We start from the raw sequence: 22,442 nt of genomic DNA, 5'->3' as shown, positions 1-22,442 counted from the left end.
AGTCATATTCTATAGTGTAACTTCTTATCTCAGACTGCCTTTCAGCTTATAATATGGATAAGATATAATAGTTAAAATTCTATTTACTCAGGGCTCTCTCTGAATAAAGTTGCCATGATATGACTCTTGGCTGGGCCAGCTTGTATAAACCAGGCTGTTATTGTTCCTCTTGTGTCATTTAGTCAAAGGGAACTCTCCACAAGGCCATTAGTACTGCTGCTGCTGTTGGTTCTGTCGTGCTGGTTTTGAATGCAGGGGCTTGGGAGTGCCAGGCAAGCTAGCCAAACGTGAGCTACACCCCAGTCCATCAGCAATTTTTAAGGAAAAAACAGCAATATGGCAGAAGTAGAAATTCTAAGAACTTAAACAATAACAATCCGCTTATGGTGCCACTCCATGTCTTTAAGATATGCTTAGCCACTTGAATGCTACTGGGTGGGTACGCCTGACATCACGAGTAGGTGGGTTCGATAGCTCCCAGTTCATGAGAAGTGACTTAGGTTGGTGATCTACATGTTATTTAGATTCTCTAGATATCCCCATTGTTTTGCTCACTGTTAGGACTAGTGTTTTTCCCAAGGGGGAAAGTCCCTTTAATTCAGTAGAATAAATTTATTTGCTCTTATGTCTTACCATGGATATGAAACAGAGGTCTCTGGCCTCAGTGTAATGAGTGTAAGTCTGACATCTGTGAAACGGTGATGTGGTTCAGGGTCTCTGGCAGGGAAATTAAGATGCAGAGCTCAAGAGCTGACTTAAGGCAGTGTGGTTCTCATCTGAAGGGTTGCCAAATAGATCTCTGGTCTCAACCCCAGTTCCCAAATCAGTAGATCTGAGATTGATTGGCAAATCTGCCTTTCTAAAAAGTTCCTGAGAGTTGCTTTAGCTGCTGATCTACGGACTACTATTTGAGAATCCTTTTCTAAGGTAAGTTCGCCTGGATGCACCCCTGGCCCTTCTGTGTGTGCTAACGAGCACTGGCCAGGTTAGAGCTGCATGCAGTTGCATGGCCACACAGATTTGTCGCAGTAAGGAAACTACATCTGAAAAAGAACCTTCACCATGCACGTAGGGTTGCTTAAGACTAAGAACACATCTAGTTTCACTGGGATGTTAAAATGGGCAAGGAGTGGGAATTACTGGTTTTGATAGTGTCACTAATCTCAGAAAGCTCTATTTCTCTACATTAAATTTTTAAAAATTTTTCTACCATGATACAGAAAAGTTCTTACTACCTTGTGTTTGGCTCTTTTCCCCATGATAATGTTTGTAGAAAACCAAGATTGTGAGTGTACTTTTGCTAGATAGAACTATTTAAGGTATATACATAGAGATTTTATAGGTGACAGTGGACTGACTTAGTGCAAAGCCCATTTATGGTATGGCCTCCAAAAACCTGTTTCTGAAGCTAGCACACCAACTCCAGATTCTCTAAGAAACAAGCCTATAGTTATTGTTGGTTTTAGTCTTTGGCTCTTTGTGGGGGAGCCACCCAGCTCCCAAATAAATCACACAGTGTCTTATTCTTTCTTAGGAATGCCCGGCCTTAGCTTGGCTTGCTTCTGGCAGTTTCTCTTTACTTCTGTCTACCTTTTGCCTCTGAGCTTTTATCTTTCTCTATTCTCTACCTTTCTTTAATTCTTACTCTGTGGCTGGCTGTGTAGTTGAGGGCCGGTCCCATTGTGTCCTCCTCTTCCTTTCTCCTGCCTTGATCTTCTCCTCCTTTTATTCTCTCTGTCTGCCAACCCCGACTATCCTTTCTGCTGCCTTGCTATTGGCCATTCAGCTCCTTATCAAACCAATCAGGTGTTTTAGATGGGCAAGATAACACAGCTTCAGAGAGTTAAACAAATGCAACATAAAAGAATGTAACATCTTTGCATCATTAAACAAGCGTTCCACAGCATAAACAAATGTAACACATCTTCAGTTCATATTCCATAACACATATTGGTATATAAAATTGTGTTCCTTTTTTTCCATCTTTCTCTGGTCGCACAGAAGAAAATCTCAACATTGTCTTGCAACTAGTTTAGCTTTTTGTTTTCAGACTTTGATTTGACCCTTACAGTTTATGCCAGAGTAGAACTCTTTTTTTTTGCATTTATTTATTTATTGAAGATTTCTGCCTCCTCCCCGCTACCGCCTCCCATTTCCCTCCCCCTGCCCCAATCGAGTCTCCCTTCCTCATCAGCCCCAAGAGCAATCAGAGTAGAACTCTTGATTGAAGCATTTAAGAGTGATGGGGAGAGCTGGGCGGTGGTGGCGCATGCCTTTAATCCCAGCACTTGGGAGGCAGAGGCAGGCGGATCTCTGTGAGTTCGAGACCAGCCTGGTCTACAGAACTAGATCCAGGACAGGCTCCAAAGCTACAGAGAAACCCTGTCTCGAAAAACCAAAAAAAAAAAAAAAAGGAAAGAAAAAAAGGTGATTTACTTTCTTCTTACAAAGCAACACTTTCCAAGAAGAAAGACCTAGCTTCAAAACGCAAGAAACAGCACTCTGACCTTGTCACACTTCATCATCGTCATCAGGACGCTGGGTTCCACTGCACTGTCAGATATGGTCTGTGGGAACGAAAAGCATCGAACTGATAGAACTTGACAGCCTGCAGCATCAAACTGTGTCTTTGCTCTTCAGCTGCTTGGGCTCTCAGTCCTTTTTAAATCTCATATTTTAGCAGGGCAGTGGTGGCGCACACCTTTAATCCCAGCACTTGGGGGAGGCAAAGGCAGGTGAATCTCTGTGAGTTCAAGGCCAACCCGGGAGCAAGTTCTAAGACAGGCTCCGAAGCTACAGAGAAATCCTGTCTCGAAAAACAAACAAACAAAACAAAATCTCGTGTTTTACTCTGTATGAGTCGGGAAATGAGGGCGCTAGTCATCCCGTTCGCTATACGGTGCTCTTGGAACCTTTGCTTCACACCGCCATCTTTGTGGTCTTCATTCTGCTTTTGAGTTCTCTGGTGGCAGCTGTGCAGGTGATCTCCTGTTGTCTTCCTTCATTGGATGGATCTTTCCCAGGTGTGCTCAGGATCCAAGAGATTGCAAGACTAATTCAATCTGACATCTATGCATCGTATGTTGCCAGATTTTCATTTCTGAATGGTAATAGGATGCCAACTGCTTCTGGTCTCCAGTTGGCCAGAAACTCAATTCTAGAATTTGTACCATTTACTGAGATCATTTACAATCCAGACTTTGTGGAATTTCCATGCTAGTTAGTCTTTTTGGTTGGTTTGGGGCAGGGCAGAGGGACAGTGAATGGAGCTTGAACAGCTTGTAGACTCCATGGTGAGACTGGCCAATAAGATTCAGATCTTGGGCAGCCATGCCAGACCTTCGGCAACAGTTGGTTTCACTGCAGCCATATCACCTAATCTTTTTACATCTCTCTTCTGCCCAGTCTCTTCCCAACAGCCATACACCTAAGGCATCTAGAGGACCAGGCCTGTGAGTTTGTTGTCAGAGCGCCCCTGTCCCCTCCTCAGCTTCTCTAACATCTCCCCTACTTTGAGATTCCCGAAGTCGAACTGCTGAAGAGATGGAAAGTGAGTGTTCTCGCGGGTTGCCTACCAAAGGAGCGCTGTGCTGTGTTGGAGTTTAGCGTTGCCACGCGTGTCTCTGTGGCTCTTCATAGACTCTTGAGCTATCGTGAATATCATTAAAGGTCATCTGGGAATCTTCTCTCATTTCTCTCTGAGAATACCCTGAGACTCAGACACAAAAAATTATCTTGTAAGGTAACACAGGCAGTTAAACAGTATTTAGATTTTAGTAAGATTTATAGTACTGGCAGTATATCCTGTCCTTTAGAAGATCATATAAAATAGTCCCCTGTTCTTGTTCTCATATCCATTTATTCTATTTTAGCTGGCTTTATTTTTTTTTTTTCGGAATGGAATAGAGGTGTAAAATTCCCTTGTCTAACAGTAGCCGTTCTGTCTAAGGGTTTCAGCCAAGGATTGACCCTTGAAGGAACCTACTTTTCACTTCTCTGAGAGTTAAAACTTCAATTCACAGGACTACTTATTTTTTTATTTATTTGGTTTTCAAGACAGGATTTCTCTGTGTAGCCCTTGGCTGTCCTGAATCTCTCTCCGTAGACCAGGCTAGCCTTGAACTCACAGAGATCCACCTGACTCTGCCTCCCGAGTGCTGGGGTTAAAAGTGTGTGCCACCACCGCCCATCTGAACTATTCTAATCATTATTAAATGCTAGACCCTCAAAAGCATTGTTGATACTTTTTGTTTGTGTGACCTTCTTTGAGACTACAATAGAAAAACGAAAAGTACACGAGTTAGCTCATGAAGACATAGGCTGGCTAGAGGGTCGAGATAGTTCACCAAGTAGAAAAAACAAATCGAAGTTTGCATGGCACTCTCTGTGCAATACTCACAATTATACCGTGGAACTCAGAGTATAAAACTGAAGGACATAAGGAATATCACAGGCCAGGTTTTTAGTATTTGCATCTAAAGGTTTGGTTTCCAGATTAAGGAGAATGAACATTCTGTGGGAAAACATTGATTCCTAAAAAGACTTTTACTTCAAAAGATTGGGAAGAGACTCTCATCCTGTCCGTGTTTTCAAGTGACTTTTATGCTGAGTCCAGTAGCAGGCTGACCCATTGTTTGAAGTAGTGCGTGATTCTAAGTTATTCGCTCCAGAGTTACCTGTGCACATTCGAGAGTCCGCGCCTTGTTTGGGATGATAGACGCAGCTTGAGGGCTTTGATGTGTGACCTGTGAGTTTCTGTTGTTGTAGATTTCCAGTCCCCTGACACATCCCCTCAGTCCTTGTTGGACTGGGGAAGGTTTTCTTGTCTTGTGGCGGGAGAGAGAGATTTTTCAGCAAGACCTGGGGTAAAGAGTTCAGAGGACAGACTCTGGGGCCACATGGTTTAGAGTCTCCTGTTGCCGGCAACTCTGTCACTGCACAAGGTTACTTAGCCTCTCAGAGCCTGACCCCTTATTTGCAGTGTTGTTCTTCAGGGTTATTGTGGTGTCTAAAAAAGCTTGTTGTCAGTTTTGATAATTATAAGATTTGTAATGTTATAATAAGAATTTATAGAAGTATAAGACTTGCAATCCACAGTTGAGGTTCTGCTAACAGTAACAGTGAGTCCCGCATAGATTTGGAATTTCCAAAATAACTTGCAGTAAGAAATTGGCACACTCTCCTTGTGATCTGAAGCCTTGGCCCAGCTCTGTGGTTGTGGGTCTGTGATGTCGAGGTGCCGTGAGGTCACTGTGGTAGGAAACTTAGAGAAGCCTCTCAGCAGGCAGGGTTTCCTCCCCGGCCAGAGCAGCTGTGCCTTTGTTTGCTCAGTGTGGCACTGTTCTTGTACTTCCCACTTAACTGTTTATTGGCTAGACGAGGTTTACACAGATGTTTTGAGAACTCAAAGTTCCTCTGAGGCCCCAAGACTAAGTCCTGCATCTTCTTAGTCCGCATCAACTTGAAACTTCTGTTGGATCTGACCCAAGGACATGTGTCCTTCCTCCTGCACAGCGCTTCAAATATATCAATTAAAGTGCCAGGACTCAAGATTTGGGAGATTTCTTATCTAAAAATTGAGGTTCTCTTTTTTTGTCAGTGCCAAAATTGATGTCTGACGATTCTGTGCTCACATCTCCAAGGAAAGGTCTGCGGGATCTAGGTAGCAGCTGCTGTTAGCCATTCCCCTGTCTGGCCTTCAGACATGGTTTCAGTTTTCAGTGTCTGATCTAGTCTCTTTTCTGTATATCAATGTCAATGTTGCTGTAGTAGGCAAACTGTGTCTCTAGAGGAATAGAACCCATAGAATATATATGTACTAAAAGTAGATTCATTAGGTTGGCTTTCATATGGCATACTGGGTGCTCCAACAATGGCTAACAGGAGGCTGAGAAGCCAGAAGCTGCTCAGTATCCCACACCTCGCTGCACTTGTCCTGAAGACATCTGCAGAACGAAGTATAAGTGTGATGTTCATCTTGCCATTGGGCTGGACATCAGATCTTAAGTGTTGGCAATGAAAAGCAGTTTCTCTATTAGATGCAGTACTGTACTCTTGCATTCTTTCTACTGAAGAATCTGGCTGTCAGACACTTAAGGAACCCTATCATAATCACAAAGGCTATTTTAAAGTCTTTCACCTATACTTAAGCTATGTTGGAATATTCAGGGCCCTCTGTGGTAAGACTGCTGGGCTCTAGTGGAAACATAATTGTCCTGGCTGTTATTGATTGTGTTTTTACGCTGGTGTCTGGACATCTGGGATTGGAAAGATTGTATCTAGGTGTTGGTATTTTGTCTTTGTTGGGTGGGTGTTTTGTTCTTTGGTTTCTATTTCCTCTCTTGTTCTTAGGAGTGTGTGGTGTCTGTGTGTTGCCTGTATGAAAATCTGGGGTCCTGATAGGTGTGGGCACTGGGGGTTCCAGGTACAATGTGTTTCTGGGTATTGGGACCTGTTGACAAAGGTTTCTGTCTCACCAGGTCCCACAGCTGTTCAGTCCCAAAGAAATACATTAATCATAAACTGGTTGGCCTATTAGCTCAGGCTTCTTATAACTCTTATAATTTATATTAGCCCATAATTCTTGTCTGTGTTAACCACGTGGCTCGGTACCTTTTTCAGAGAAGCATTCTCTTCTTGCTTCCTCTATGTCTGGGTGATGGCTGCACAGTGACTGTTTCCTCTTCCCAGAATTCTCCTGTTCTCATCGCCTCGGCCCCTAATTCCTGCTTGGTCACACCACGTATACTTCCTGCCTGGCTACTGGCCAATCAGCATTTTATTAAAATACAAGTGGCAGGATAAAAGACCATTGTCCCACAGCAGGGCCCTGAGACTTAGGAATGTGGAGGGGTTGGGGGTGGTGGAGGTACCTCACAGGAGGAGGAAAGCAGTGTGTTCCACCAGGATCTGCTTAGTTAGCCCACTGGGTATGGGGCAGAAAGTGAGGGAGGCCATCGCCGAATGTTTGCTAAAGAGCTAGGGATGAGACTGGGGATTAGACTTGGAGGAACAGAAGGAGAGGTGAAGAGCTGCAGTTAGCTTCCTTGCGTCTCTGGCAGGCATTTAACTGCTAGGTAGCAGTTACTCTACACTGAAATAGCCTGTGGCCACTGTCCCATCAGCAGCTGGATGAACGGTGTAGCAATACAGTGGGAAACTATTCAGCAGTTAGAAGGCGTGAACGATTGCTCCACAGAACAATATGGATGCTTCTCAGAGTAACCACCTTGGGCTGGAGAGCTGGCTCAGCAGTTGAAAACACTTCCCGCCTTTGCAGAGGACCAGGAGTGGGGTTGCTGGTACCCATAGCAGATGGCTCACAGCTACTTGTGACTGCAGTTCCAGGGACTCAGATGCCCTCTGGCCTCTTGACACCTGCATACACACATGGAGCACATAATCTCACACAGGCACACATAACTAAAATACATAAATAAACCATTGAAACCTGTGATGATGAAGCTAAACAACAACAAAAAAAAAAAGAAAAGAAAACACACTGTATGGTTCCACCTATATAAAGTTACAGAAGTGGTTGCCAGGGATGTTTTGCTGAGTGGATGAGGTGGGGGAAAGAGGAAGGGAGGGAAGGATTACAAGGGGGTACTAGACTATAGTCACCTTGATTATAGTAATGGTTTCAAAACTTACCTAATTGCACACTTCATATATATTCATCATATATGATCACCTGAGTAAAACTGGGGGAAACCCTCAATACCAAAAGGCCTTCAACAGAAAAGCAGTGGGTCCTTGCCTCTGCTTCTCTGCCTCCCCAGCCCTGCTCCTCAGAGCGGCTGCTTTAAACTCTTCCATGTTTTCTCCATCATCTGTTGACTGTCTCCTCAGCACTCAAAGCAGTCCCTGTGTGTAGGTGAGAGTCCAGTTCTCTTACTCCACCGCTTTTACTTTCCTACATCCTAATGACTGTGTTTAACCAAATCCGTGTCGGTGTTAGCATTGCTGGGATATTCAGTATCGGACAATGCTGTGTCAAGAAGCGTATTGTATTTCTTTAGTATCTCCCACAGTCAATGCAATAATTGCACTTCTCCAGTTCCTGACTCTTTCAAAGGTCTGAGTCACCTTGTCAGGCACCCCACATCGATTTCCCAAGGTGTCTGGGCATTGTAAACCTGTTTAGTATGGGTGTTTCTTTTCATTTCTTCTTGGAGTTTTACTTTTGAGACAGAGCTTCGTGGAGCCCAAACTGGCTTCAAACTCACCGTAGCCAAGGATGATCTTGAACTTCTGGTCAGTCTCCCCTCCCCTTCTTGAGCGCTGCGTTTACAAGTCACTGTGCCTGGGTTAACGGTGTGGGACCCTACACATGCTAGGCAAGCACTCGGCCTGCTGAGCGACATCCCCAGCCCCTACACTCTGCTTATTCCAGTGCCCTGCTCCCCTTCCTGGGCCCTTTCCTTCACTCTTCTGTCTTCCTAGGCTCTAATTGCTTGGAGCACTAGGCCCGCAGCTGTGCTGCCGAGGACCCCTTGGTAACCCGAGTCCTGCGTTCTCTACCGTTTTCCTTCTTCAACTTCTCATCAGCGTCTCTTTCAGGAATGTTGCATACCTTACTCCCTCCCCCTTTTGTTGAATATAGGATTTTACCTTCACATAATATATCCTGACTATGGTTTCCCTCCCTCCACTCCTCCCCACCTCCCCTGCCATCCAGATCCATTCCCTTTCTGTCTCTCATTAGAAGCAAACAGGCTTTTAAGAGAATATAATATAATGTAACCAAAACCAACACTTCAGAATAGAACAAACAGAAGGAAAAAAGGCCAGAGAAAGCCCAAGAAAGAGAGCCACTGTTCATACACTCAGGAACCCACAGAAACAATAGACTGGAAACCATAGTGTATATGCAAAGGGCCTGTAGGGTCAAAGTAAGGAAGAAAAACTATATATAAATAAAAAATAAAAACACAATACTAAGATAAAAATATTTTTAAAGGAAAACTCTGACAGGCCAGTAAGAGACAAACATCCAAGAGGCCACTGAGTTCCTTTCCTGTGTGCCGTCTACGGCTGGGCATGCAGCCTACCCTTAAGAGGACTTTGTTTTCCCCGGTGAGACTCCCTTGGAGGAAGCGACATTTTCATTGCAAGTGGTTGTTTATTTGGAGATATCTCTGGGATAGGGATGGGGACACCTGTCCACTCTCCCTTCTAGCTCCTGGATGACGTCTAGTGCAGACCCACCCGTCTGTTCAAGTCGTCTCTGTCACTGAGAGTTCGCATGCGCACAGATCCTGCTGATGTAGCATTTCTTGGTGTTCTCCACCCCCTCTGACCGGCACACTCTTTTAGCCTCTTTTCTGCTGGGGTCCCTGATCCCCGACAAGAGAAATTTGATGCAGACATTCCTCTGAGGGCTGAACGGTCCAAGGCCTTGCTCTCTGATTCATGTCTGGTTGTGGGTCTCTGTATTTGTCCCCACCTGCCACAGGAGGGAGTTTCCGTTTGAAAGTTAATTTTCAAAATTCCTTCCAGGGCCAAAAAATGTCATTATTTTACCCTAACCTAAATATTTGGCTAGATATAGAATTTTGTGTTGAAAGGGACTTTCCATCTGAATTTTAGGAGTATTTCTTTATTACCTTCTAGCACCTGATATATTTTCAAATATTTAGAATTTAATCCTTTGCCTATGTCCTCCTTTGGACACAGTTGCGTTCTTCTCTTTGCTTAAGGCATGGTTTGTCATGGTTCATCAATCCTCTGCACAGACATTCGTCACCCAGTTATAGTTGGCAGGTGACGTCATAGGGCAGCAGACACTGCGCTAGGCCCTGGGGACACAGCAGTGAGTGGGACAGAGGTCCTTTTAACTTAATCCTAGTGGTAAAGGCAATGTCATGAGACAAATCACATAACAACTTCTTAGGTATAGGTTAGGACAAGCTACAGTAGGGGTTGGAAGGAGAGGGTGCGTAGGTAGAAGGTGCCTCTCCAGGTGACAGGTGACAAGTGACAGGTGAGCAGGCTCTAGCGAGGTCTAAAGTCACAGCTGTGGCAGCATGTAAAGATATGAGACAGAAGCACCATGGAGTGAGGGCCAGCAGAGGAGAGCAAGTGGAGCCAGGTCCAGGGGTTGAGGCCGGAGCACACGGTAACGGCTCTGCCCTGCCGGTTCTGTTGGCGTCCTTGAGCAAGGACACACTTAGATCTTAGGAATCACATTTGTAGGGCTATGGATTGATATGGGTGTGAGATTAGCAAGCGGGATACAGTGAGACCCATAGGGGTCTTTGCAGTGGGCTAGGAAGGATACTGTGACTCCAGCCAGGTGGTAATAATGGGAAGTGGTTGAATTTGAAGTATAGTTTGAAGGAAGAATTGTAGGATTTGTTGACAGGCTGGATATAAAGTGCAGGAAAAACAGTAAAGTATGAGTTCTTTCATTATTTTCAAGATTCTTGGCCTGAGCAGCTTGGGCGTCATGAGATGGGACATTTGGGGGTGGTTTGGACACAGCGGGGCTGAGTGTGAGGTGGTTGGCGACAGCCAAATGGAGCTGTCGGGAAGCAGATGTTCACATCTGGAGAGCACAGAGAGGCGGTGCTGGTGGGTTTCCCCGGCGCAGGAGGCGCAGGATCTGAGCTGTAGAGCTTTTCTTTATTTATAATCAACAAATAGATGATCAAAAGAGGAGCGGTTGGTAAAGTGGATAGGGATCCAAAACATCAGTGTTCTGTAAGACAAAAGGAAAATGTTCAGAAAGAGGAATTGTGTTGGTTGGTGACATAAACAGAATAAAGGCTTGGAATTTACTGTTGGACTCAACTCAGTGTGGTGGCTGTTGCAAGTGGTTTTCCATTCTGTTCCTTTCTCTTCTGCCACAGTCGTGATTTCTGACCTAGTGAGAGCCTGCTCACCTGTTACCTGGAGAGGCACCCTTTACCTACATCTGTCTCCTTCCACCCGCCCCCCTACTGCAGCTTGTCCCTATCTAAATCTAAGAAGTTGTTATGTGATGTTTGTTTCATCATGTTTGCCTTCACCACTAGGATCAAATGAAACGAGGAAGGACTTCTATTATACTCACTGCTGGGTCCCCAGAGCCTAACGCAGTGTCTGCTGCCCTGTGACGTCACCTGTCAACTATAACTGATGGATGCCTGTGCAGAGGATGGATGAACAATGACAAAGTGTGTTTTCTAAAAAAAAAAAAAAAAAAAAAATGGTCTAACCTATAAAATGATAATTACCATCTTATGTGAAGGACTCACACATAAATCTCACGGACAAGAAAGTTACTAACTCAAGAATTAATCTCCCTGAAAGAAAGAGTTAAAGACTCGTTTAGAGGCTCCGTGGAAAAGTATATCCAAACACATCCGTGATGAACGTTTTTTTAACTGTGTCTTTCTGTCTTTTAATAGCACTTTCTGCCTGTTGCCAACCTGGAATGCTCACCCAATGTTGAACTATTCCTTTGCCAAGCTTTCGTACCAACGTGCACAGAGCAAATCCACGTGGTTCCACCATGCCGTAAACTATGTGAAAAGGTGTATTCTGATTGCAAAAGCTTAATTGACACTTTTGGGATCCGGTGGCCGGAAGAACTTGAATGTAACAGGTGAGTTTTCTTCACTGAAAATGAAAACTACAAATACTAAATCCTAATGGAGTTTTGGGATTGTTAGCGCTCCATGCTATCGCTAACATTAGTTGACTCGTTGCTGCACACTCAAGAGGCGGGCACAGTAGTGGCGAGCATGGTCGACCTACTGGTTAGCAATAAGCAGACTTAGTTCTTGCTCTCAGGGAGCTTACACTGAGGAAGAAGGGGCAGGTGATAATCAAGTAACTGTGCCAGGGAGTGCGCTGATGCCCGTGAGGGACGCAGCAAAGGGGCGGACATAATTATATGAGAACCCAGCTGCCTCTCGCCTAAACTGGGGCTGGGGAGTGGTCAAGAAGGAGCTGACCGTGCTTTAGGAGTGGACCTCAAGCATGAAGGATAAGCCTGAGCTACTTAGGGGATGAGACGGGAAGAACATTCTAGACAATAGGAGCAACTTGTTCAGTATCTTGTGATACTTGCCTGTGAGAAGCTGAACGTGGTGCCACATGCCTGTCCTCTTAATGATCAGAAGGCTGTGCCAGGCGGATCCAGAGTTCAAGGCTATGTTGTGAGACCCTGGCTCAAAAAGCAAATAAAAGAAACACAAGCCAGTGTAGTTGTAGTGATGAGGGGACAGAGGAGGAGAGAGAAACAGCAGTCAGGCTCTTCCAGGTCCCTAGCAGGTCTTCTGCCGAGAGCAGGGGCTCGCCAGGTGTGTTGGGGTAGGAGTGGCTTCTGGGTAGAGCAGGGCTCTCTCACTGTGGTCTCGTGAGGGCTGTTGGAAAGCTCTCCCTGGGAGTTCACCTCAGGACTTCAGGCCACCTCCCTTTTCCAGCATTGATGAGTTGGGAGTTCACCTCAGCTGCCTCTGAGAGTTTAGCCCTTTACATAGTTTTTTTTTTTTTTTTTTTGGCAAGATGTCAGTCATTTGGTAACAACTGAACTAATAAGAAAAGTGCAAAATGCGTGTCCAGAAAGGAGAGAGGAATCTGAGGATGAGGTGGCACCAGGTTCAGCCACTGTGGAGGCGTCTCCCCTCTTACTGGAGCAGTGGGGACAAAGGACAGACACGGGGCTGAGGACATGGAGGGAGTGGGAGAGAAATCGGACACAGAACAACCTTCAGGAAACTGGGTGTTGAAACAGAGGAAGAGGGTGTGGCAGCCAGGAGGAAGCCCAGGAGAGTTCCTCTAATGGGGTAAGTGGTGAGAATCGGAAAGCACGGAGAAAATAAACAGAGTTTATCTGTGGTTAGGGCTTTATTGGACAGATTTAGTACAAAGATAAAGGAGCAATATGGACTACTAAAGAGCTTCCAGGATCGAGGGAAAGCATGCACGTACAAGGTAGAAGAAACAGTCAATGGAAGTCTTCCAAGGAGGAGGCAGGATCCCAAGCACAAATGTGATAGAAGCACCTCCTTTGTAATGATGGGACGGAGTCAGGATGGCCCAGGATGGTAGGGCTGTGTGGTTACCAAGGCTCTTAGAGAAGGCACGAACCTGCTAGTGTCTGTTGGGAAGTAGCTGGTGCCGGGATCCTGTTGAGCCGGGGAGGTGGGTTTGGGCTATAACTTTGAGAAGCGACAGACAAGTGGAGCGAGTGAAAGAGCGAGCAAATTGTAGAGCTTTAGGAAATATGGGTTACCCTTAGTTAGTGGACGCTCTGGTCCCTCAAAACATTCTGCAGCAGTGGTGGGTGCATGGGCCTGTCACCTGGGAAGCAGATATTTGGGTTTATCTGTGGTTGGAGTTTTATCAGAGGGATACAATGCACAGATGAGAAAGGGTAGCGCGAAGGGCTGGAGGGATGGCTTAGGAGCACTTGTTGTTCTTGTAGATGACCTGGGTTTGATTCTCGAGCACCCACATGACAGTTCACAACTTATTGTCCTGTTCCAGGGTATCTGAAGCCCTCTTCTAGCCTTTGAGGGCACCAGGCATCCACATAGAGATAGAGAGACAAAACACTCAAGCACATAGAATAATTAAGAAGAGTAAGATGAAGGAACAATGAAGGGTATCACTTCAACATTAGTTAGCCGGTGACTGTCTGGATGGATGAGGACTGAGGGGGGAAAGTTAAAGAAAGCAGGACAGCCCAGGGAGGTTTGAAAAGGCAGTATAGGCAGTATAGACAGTTCCTGAAAACACGCTGTCTGATGAGCACTCACAGAGCAGAGGCAGGGTACCTGTGTTGATTACAGGAAATGGCCGGTTCCCAGGTCACCATAACTAAAGGTAGCTGGAGTGGGGGTTACCACTGGAGAGAAGAAAGTTCAGAAGCCAAAGTTTAACGAGCTGTCCACAGAACGGTCGAGTCTTGGAGGATGATGCCAGCAGGAGGAGAGAAAACGGAACACCCTTCACATGATCTTCACACCCTTTTTCCTATATGCCCCCTGACCTATGCACTAAAGATATGCAGAAAAGAATTCCCATTGCCCTGGATCTTAAATCTTAGTGGCAGGAGGATGAAATAAGTAAATTCTAGGTGTTCTCAGAGGTTGTTTCTGTGGGAAAGACGCTTGCTTTCTCTGGGGCACAGTTTCAAAGCGTGGAGATCTCACTGTGTAGTCCTAGCTGACCTTGAACTCACTATGTGAACCAGACTGGTCTCTAGCTCACAGAGATCATCCTGCCTCTGACTCCTGAATCAAGGTGTGTGCCACCACACACACCCTCCCAAAAGTATGTCCTCTGGAAGAGCAGCCAGTGCTCTTAACCACCGAGCCATCTCTCCAGCCTCTTATTCTCTATTTTTATCTTAGCCTGCTCTATTTTGAATGCATTCTCATTGTTTTTAACCCATATAGACCCTTCAAAATAACACCAGTACACCCAAATTCAGCTCAGTGGTACAGTTCTGCACAGAAGAGAGTTAGCTGCGTGTTGCCCCAGCAAACAGCCAGTCAGGTCCTCACACTGTCCTGATGGCTGCCTTGTCCTTCTGAGACTGTAAGCTCCATCTGTCACCTCTCACAGCCACCTTAGTTTTATCCCCTTGGTCACGTGATTAGTCAGCATCGCTGTGAGCATTAGAGAAAGAACATAGGGTGGGGGCAGGGCTCAGAGAAAAGAGCACTTGTCCTGCGTGTGCAGAGGCTCACACTCAGCCCCGCGTGTGCAGAGGCTCACACTCAGCCCCGCGTGTGCAGAGGCTCACACTCAGCCCCATGCACCTGGAAATGAAGAGTGGCTGATTTCCTTGGGATTTATATTTCATATGCCATAGTTAGGTAAGCCAGTATTTTGTCTGGGAATTACCGAATTAAGTAAACTGTACACCCTCTTAAATAGTCTGTCTTAAAAGCAGAAAATATTTAAAATTATGATGCGACTTAATTATCTTCTGAGGAAATAGATTTTTATGGCTTCCTGTCTTCTTGTGATGCATTTATGTGAGCTGAGGCTTCATGAACAACCAGTTTTTAGTTGATTTTTAAAATTCTACCCAATGCTAAAGATAATCTTTCAGCCTTGCCATCTCCCGTCAGCTATGAACACAACAGGGTTGTGGTTTATACTGGGAAAGCACAGGAGAACGTGGAGTAGACCTGAGAGGGCTTGGGGAAGAGGCGTGAACTGATCAGAGCGCATTGCGGGCTTGCCCGAAGTTCTCAGAGAATTAATGGGAATCTCATTCCATGCTGACCTCACACCGAGTCTCTGTGGTCTTTACAGGCTGCCACCCTGTGATGACGCTGCTCCCGTGACTCCCCATCCGCACACAGAGCTCGCTGGTCCTCAGAGGAAAACAGAGCAAGTCCCGAGAGACATTGGCTTCTGGTGTCCAAAGCATCTTAAGGCTTCGGGAGAACAAGGCTATAAGTTCCTGGGGATTGACCAGTGTGCCCCTCCCTGCCCCAACATGTATTTTAAAAGTGACGAGCTGGACTTCGCCAAGAGCTTCATAGGAATCGTCTCGATCTTCTGTCTTTGTGCGACTCTGTTCACATTTCTCACGTTTCTAATTGACGTCCGGCGGTTCCGATACCCCGAGAGACCAATCATCTACTACTCCGTCTGTTACAGCATCGTTTCTCTCATGTACTTTGTGGGGTTTTTGCTGGGCAATAGCACAGCCTGTAACAAGGCGGACGAGAAGCTGGAGCTCGGGGACACGGTTGTTCTGGGGTCGAAGAACAAGGCTTGCAGCGTGGTCTTTATGTTTCTGTATTTTTTCACAATGGCCGGCACGGTGTGGTGGGTAATTCTCACCATTACTTGGTTCTTAGCCGCGGGGAGAAAGTGGAGCTGTGAGGCCATCGAGCAGAAAGCAGTGTGGTTCCACGCGGTGGCCTGGGGCATGCCTGGTTTTCTGACTGTCATGTTGCTCGCTATGAACAAAGTCGAGGGGGACAATATTAGCGGCGTTTGCTTCGTCGGCCTGTATGATCTGGATGCTTCTCGGTACTTTGTCCTCTTGCCCCTGTGCCTCTGTGTGTTTGTGGGGCTGTCTCTCCTCCTAGCCGGCATCATTTCCTTGAATCATGTCCGACAAGTCATACAGCATGATGGCCGAAACCAAGAAAAACTCAAGAAATTCATGATTCGAATTGGAGTCTTCAGTGGCCTGTATCTCGTGCCCTTGGTGACTCTTCTTGGTTGCTACGTCTATGAGCTCGTGAACAGGATCACCTGGGAGATAACTTGGTTCTCCGACCATTGCCGCCAGTACCGCATCCCGTGTCCTTATCAGGTAGGAGCTGTCATTTGGGTGATGCCACTGTTTGCTTTTCATGTCCTGGCAATGCACTTGTGTTAGTCACGGTCAGGAAATGAGACTTCGGCTTGAGAAGACATAACAGACGTAGGGGGCCATCCCCTGTGCACCAGCCAGGCTGGGTGATGTGCTCAGAGTTCATTCCTTAAGCGTTAACTCTAGTTACAGTTATAATACAGCAAGTCTCCTGCAGTTATGTTAAGCATTAAATCGAAAACAATTAAATTGGATTATAAAAGCAGATTAGCAATTATGAAGAATGGGCCTCATCAGAGGGATTAAAAGGAAAAGTAAATTCTACTGAAACGGAGAGGTTTGTTTGCTTTTATTTTTTTTTTCACCTCCTCTATTAGTAGGAAAATACTATGTTTGGGTTTAACCTTTTGCGCAGTGTATGGTTCCAAAAATAGAATTTGATTTTTGCCCAGCCCATCCTGTCATTCTTAACTGAGAAAAACGCACAATTGAAAATGTTTCTTGTGTCTCTGATGCTTATGATTAGTATAAGGAGCTGTTTTTAAAATTAAAAATTGTAAATTCCTGAAAATATATAATTTCTGAAAGCATTTCAGTTGAATTGTTAAATAAAAATTTGGGGGTTTTTAAAAGGCAAATTTTGGCAGTGTGCCTGTGTGCTTGGGAGGTTGAGGCAGAAGAACTGTTGAGTTTGAAGGCAGCCTGGGCGATGCAGTAAGACTCTCTCCAGTAACTTCATTAATCTCAAATAGCTTTGGCGTGTCTGGGGATGTAGCCTGGTGGCAGGGGACTTGCTGAGCATGTAAGGCCCTGGACCTTCGTTCCCCTCCCTCCCGCTCTCCCTCTTCATTCCTGATCTTTGGCTTCTCCTGAAGACTCACTTGGGATAATACAAGGATGGGCACTGCCACATTCGGTGCAGTTGGGATTGGGTGGGGGGGACCTAGATGTGTGTAGATAGGGGCTGGGTGAGTAGCCCTCAAAGAACAAGCCTTGCAAAGCAAAGTTCTGCCTGTGAGGATGTGGGTGGGGCTCTGGGCAAATTAATAAACAAAAATGCAATCTGTGTAACACTTGAACACTTAGGATAGTATTTGAAAATGTTTGTATAAAGAAAAGCATGATTTTACTTTTTATGATATTTCTACATTTTCACATCATAATATTTGGTCTGTGATAACCAAACAAATTTTATTATCATGTGCATTGATACAGGAAGCTAGGAAATATGAGTTTGATTGTCTGTTAATTTTTTCTTTTTATGCATATGAGTGTTTTGCCTGCATGTATGTGTGTGTACCACATGTATGCCTGGTGCCATGAAGGACAAGAGAAGGGCCCTGGTACGGAATTGTGGGCGGTTGTGATGTGCCATGTGGTGCCGGGACCGAGCCGCAAGAGCTCTCAATGGCTGAGCCATCCCTCCAGCCCCTAAATACATTCTAAACATAGATTATAGTGAAGGAAAATAGGTAAATACTTGCAGACAAATATTTTAATAATTATGAGAGGCCCCTCTACCAATAGGAGAGGAAAAGGTCAAGAGGTCACACCAAGATCCTGAGACTCATAAGTATTTTCCTCTGTTGAGAGCCATATTTTGATATACTTAAAAGTTCCTTGTTCAGAACGCCATAAAGATGTGTTGAACTTAAAATATTGTTTCTCATATTATTTATTTCAAACTTTTTGCAGTGAAACAGACTGAAGATGTGTAATCTGCTCACATTTTACCTTGGCAATGTAGATTTTCTTCATGTTATTATTTTGTTTTTGTAGGCAAACCCGAAAGCCCGACCAGAACTGGCTCTGTTCATGATAAAGTATCTGATGACGCTCATTGTTGGCATCTCTGCCGTCTTCTGGGTCGGGAGCAAAAAGACCTGCACGGAGTGGGCTGGGTTCTTCAGACGGAACCGCAAGCGAGAGTAAGCGCGGACTAATTGCCTTAAGGTCGTTTTTAAGGAAACAGAACAAAATGCCGATGTTTTTACCTAAAAATGATAACAATTCAAACTCATGGGATGTTCTGTAATATCATTGTATACTTAGGAGTAAATAGTTAATTTTGATTCTTTATATGTATTGTGTATCATGTGCTATAGATTTTTTTTTTATTTCCTACTGATTTAATTATTGAACTCTTTGTGGTACAGATTTCATAACTATAGCTGGGCGGGGGGGTTGGGGGTGGGGTTGGGGCTACCTGTAGCCTGATGGCCAGAGGCAAGAAGATGGCAAATTTGAGGTTCACTTGGATAGCAAGACCCTGCCTCCAAAATATTTTAATTCAGAACTATATGCTTTTTCACTATTAAGTTTTGAAGGATGGAAATTACATTTAACAAGCGCTTTATTATTTTCTTTGTTATCTGTGTTGTGTCTCATATTTATGTACCTATATGTTGACAGAGGTTTCTGTCCTGCCAGGTCCCACAGCCGTCCAGTCCCAAAGAAATACACAGAGGTCTAGCTCAGGCTTCTTACTAATTAATTCCTACATCTTAAATTAGCCCATAATTGGCTTGGTACCTTTTACCAGTGAAGCGTTCTCACCTTGCTTCCTCTGTGTCTGGGTGACGGCTGCAGACCAAACCTTCCCTCTTCCCAGAATTCTCTTCTGGTTGCCCTGCCTATACTTCCTGCCTGGCTACTGACCAGTAAGCATTTTACTAAACCAGTACACGTGACAAATCAATATAGGGAACAAGACCGCTGTCCCACAGCACCCACACTCACTGCACTATAACCTGTCAACTTTCACGTTAGAAAGCAGAGGTCATAGGTTACACTGTGTCCTCTTTCTCTGGCTTACCCCTGTATTTAGCATATCTCTGTGTGACACAGACACAGTCAGTACCATGGCTGATTTGTATTTCCTTTGCCTTCAGGCTTAGATTTCTGACTGTCTTAATCTCTCACTAGTATGCTGCTTCTGTTAGCAAAAGCAAAGAAGGTGTTTGCACAATAGATCATGATCTAGGAATTCCGCTTTTGTAAAAGTTACAGACCATATAGAACTTCTAACTGAGGAGAGTCTGTCTGTAACCCTTACGATGGACTGAGCTCTTTCTCCCCTGGGTCTCCCCGCAGCCCCATCAGCGAAAGCCGGCGAGTGCTGCAAGAGTCTTGTGAGTTCTTCCTGAAGCACAACTCTAAGGTGAAACACAAGAAGAAACACGGCAAACCAGGGACGCATAAGCTGAAGGTCATTTCCAAGTCCATGGGAACCAGCACAGGAGGGACGGCAGACCACTGCACCTCTGCCATGGCCATCGCTGACCATGACTACCTAGGACAGGAAACTTCCACAGAAATCCAGACCTCCCCGGAAGCATCCGTGAAAGAGGCAAGAGCAGACAGAGCAAACACGCCCAGAGCGAAGGATCAGGACTGTGGAGAACCTGCTTCCCTGGCGGCATCCAGCTCCAAGCTCCCTGTGGAACAGAATGACAGGAAAGGCCGAGCCGGCAGTGTGAAGGAAAAAAGTGTTGTGTCGGAAGGGGCTCCGAGTGAAGGAAGGTAAGGCTAACCGACTGTTGTCTGATTGTCGTCATTTGAAATACAGCATTATTCTTTTTTTTTTTTTTTTTTTTTGGCACATATTGCGTCCGGAATGAAAGCATTTTATAATAAGATACCAATATTTTAATTCAAAGAAGTTTGGTTTCAGCCAGTAGATGTGCTACTTAATAGTTTAGTTTTTAGTTTTAAGAAGTCTTAATATATTATGTTTGAGTTGGAAAGTGATGTTCATTTCTTGTAATTGCTAAGAGTTAATTGACAGTTAGGTAAGTGTTTAAAGTGTATCTGAAATGCAGGCCAGACTCCCATCAGACATCATAGCCGAGCATGGCGGTCCACGCTAGTAATCCCAGCACTGCGGAGATGGGGTTGTGAGGGTCATGAATTTCAGGCCAACCCAGGTTACATACAACACAAGTTCAAGGCCAGCCTGAGTTATAAAAGTAGCAAGAAAGAAGCATGTCAAGGAAACAGAACACATTGTATCATTCTGTATCTAAGGTGATTTTTATACAAAGATGATTATAAAATGCTTTTAGTTTCCAAACATGAAAAGATATGGTGGATTTTTCCCCATGGTCAAAAGTAACCAAAGCACAGGGCTGGTTGTGTTTTTGGGGATCCCCCCCTGCCCAGAATGTTGATAGCTGACTATAGCAAACTCAAGGTTGTTCTACCTATGCCCTTTCAGACAGGGCTGAATATACTTTGTGTTCCCATAATGCTTCCATATTCCTGGCTGTAACTAGCCAGATGCTTTACCCTCCCCTGGGTTTGAGCTGAGGTCTTGCTCATCTTTGTATTCCTAAAGCTGTGTTTTAACACTGCTGGGGGATCAGAACGCTGGGAGCAGGAATCTGCCAGAGAAAGTGTTCCCTGAGAGATCCCAGGCTCAGCCATACAGACAGCACTGGGTGAAGTCTCTGAAGTCAGCAAAGGTTGTTTCTGAGAAAATCATTTGTGATTTGAAGTGCTACCAAGAGCTTTAGGGAATTGTCTTCTGATAGCACCAGAGCTGCTTGCGGGTAAAGAAGCAGCAGTTAGAGGGATGGTTGGCATCCTTTGTGCCTCTGTATGTGCGCATGTCAACTTTCTTCTTTTCTAGGGTAAGCCCAAAGAACGATGTCACTGAGACTGGCCCCGTGAAGTGCAACAGTTGGCAGGTCCCCAGTTCTTCAGAGGCGAGCAGCCTCAAAGGCTCCGCCTCTCTGCTCGTCCGCTCAGCCTCCGGAGTTAGAAAAGAGCAGGGTGCAGCTGCTCATTCAGACACTTGAAGAAACATTTTATCCAATGCATTTGTCTCTTCTCTTTTACAAAACCACCGCAGGGGAGACTAAACAGAGTGGTAGAGCCCTCACTCGGATACTTGAGGACCTGGGCTCAGCTCCCAGCACGGCAGAAAGAAAATCAAGGTTACATTCTTCTTTGCACTTAAACTAGCTTTGTCTACTGTCCAGTTGTTTGTTTGTTTGTTGTTTGAGACAGGGTTTCTCTCTATAGCCCTGGCTGTCCTAGAACTCACTCTGTAGACCAGGCTGGCTTTAAACTTAAAGATCCGCCTGCCTCTGCCTCCTGAGTGCTGGGGTTAAAGGCGTGCGCCACCATTGCTGGCTTTTTGTCTACTGTTATACTGGGGGTGGGGGTGCAGATTTCAAGAATAATACAATGCATTTATACCTGGAAAAGCGGAAACATTCAGGTTAATAATATTTTTGAACTGTAGGGGGTGGGGAGGGCATTAGAGGAATCTCCTTCTATTTGTGAAGATTCTTTTATTAAAGTATTTTAAGACGTTATGCTGTTTTATTCTTTTGATATAAAACCAGGATTTTTCTTTACTGAAGTATTTAAAACTCATCATTGAACCTTTTATATGTAAAAATATATATTTGAAAATACTTATGTTTTTGAAATTTTTGAAAATCCTGAAAAATCTGTTCAACTATTTTTATGCTGTTATTCTAATATTTTGATAACACTTTGATACTATGGTAGCTGTTACACTGAATTTTTCAGAAACTTGTAAAACAGCATTCTTGTGTGAGTTTTATAAGTGTTGACATTTGAAGATTTCACAGGTCTTTGAAAGGAGATGCCTGTGCAGACAGTGTCCCTCCTTGATTGCCCTGCCTCCTACCTTCTGCATCTTAAATTAGCAGGTGAAATGTTAGTTTTATAAATTACATTAAGCTGCTGAGTTCCTTTTTTATTTTTTAAGGTTTTGTGACCACTCAAGATTGAATTATGGATATTTATAGTTGCTCATAACTTTTTTATTTTATTATATATTTTTTTGAGACAGGGTCTTACTATGTAAACCCTGTCCTAGAACTGAGTATGTAGACCAGGCTGGCCTTGAACTAACAAAATGTCGCTCCCTCTGCCTCCCAAGTGCTAGGACTAAAGGCTTCAGCCACCACATTAGTTTTCATCCTTCTTTAAAACTTAAGTTTTTTAGATTACTACAGACACATTGCATTGTATCTTTTTCAGATGCCAGGCAAAATTCATATCTGCAACAAAACATGCAAAAGAAAGCATGCCAACAACAGTAGGGAAACAGACAGGGGTGTAACCCTGCATGAACAGATGGAGTTTGAACAACATACTTGAAAACACTAAGGAATTTCTTTAATTT

The 22,442-nt window shown here is 44.7% G+C and overlaps 1 protein-coding gene across 5 annotated transcripts in view; it reads left to right on the top strand.

Annotated features, from left to right (window-relative positions):
• Nucleotides 1-21,286, top strand: part of Fzd6 (frizzled class receptor 6) — a 28,584-nt gene extending 7,298 nt beyond the window's left edge. For 4 of the 5 annotated variants that reach the window (XM_026789429.1, XM_026789428.1, XM_026789426.1 and 1 more), the window contains exons 3-7: nucleotides 11,394-11,590; nucleotides 15,262-16,279; nucleotides 18,059-18,207; nucleotides 19,373-19,801; nucleotides 20,910-21,078. In XM_026789429.1, the coding sequence (XP_026645230.1) occupies nucleotides 11,394-11,590; nucleotides 15,262-16,279; nucleotides 18,059-18,207; nucleotides 19,373-19,801; nucleotides 20,910-21,078 (1,962 nt within the window). Of the gene's footprint in view, nucleotides 1-11,393; nucleotides 11,591-15,261; nucleotides 16,280-18,058; nucleotides 18,208-19,372; nucleotides 19,802-20,909 lie in introns of all 5 variants that reach the window. The other variant, XM_005367539.3, reaches the window with a different exon arrangement.
• The last annotated feature ends 1,156 nt before the right edge of the window (nucleotides 21,287-22,442 follow it).

This window comes from Microtus ochrogaster, unplaced genomic scaffold (assembly GCF_000317375.1).
Source record: "Microtus ochrogaster isolate Prairie Vole_2 unplaced genomic scaffold, MicOch1.0 UNK19, whole genome shotgun sequence".
NCBI lineage: Eukaryota > Metazoa > Chordata > Mammalia > Rodentia > Cricetidae > Microtus > Microtus ochrogaster.
The sequence above is the reverse complement of the archived record's forward strand: the minus strand, read 5'-3'. Positions and strand labels throughout refer to the sequence as shown.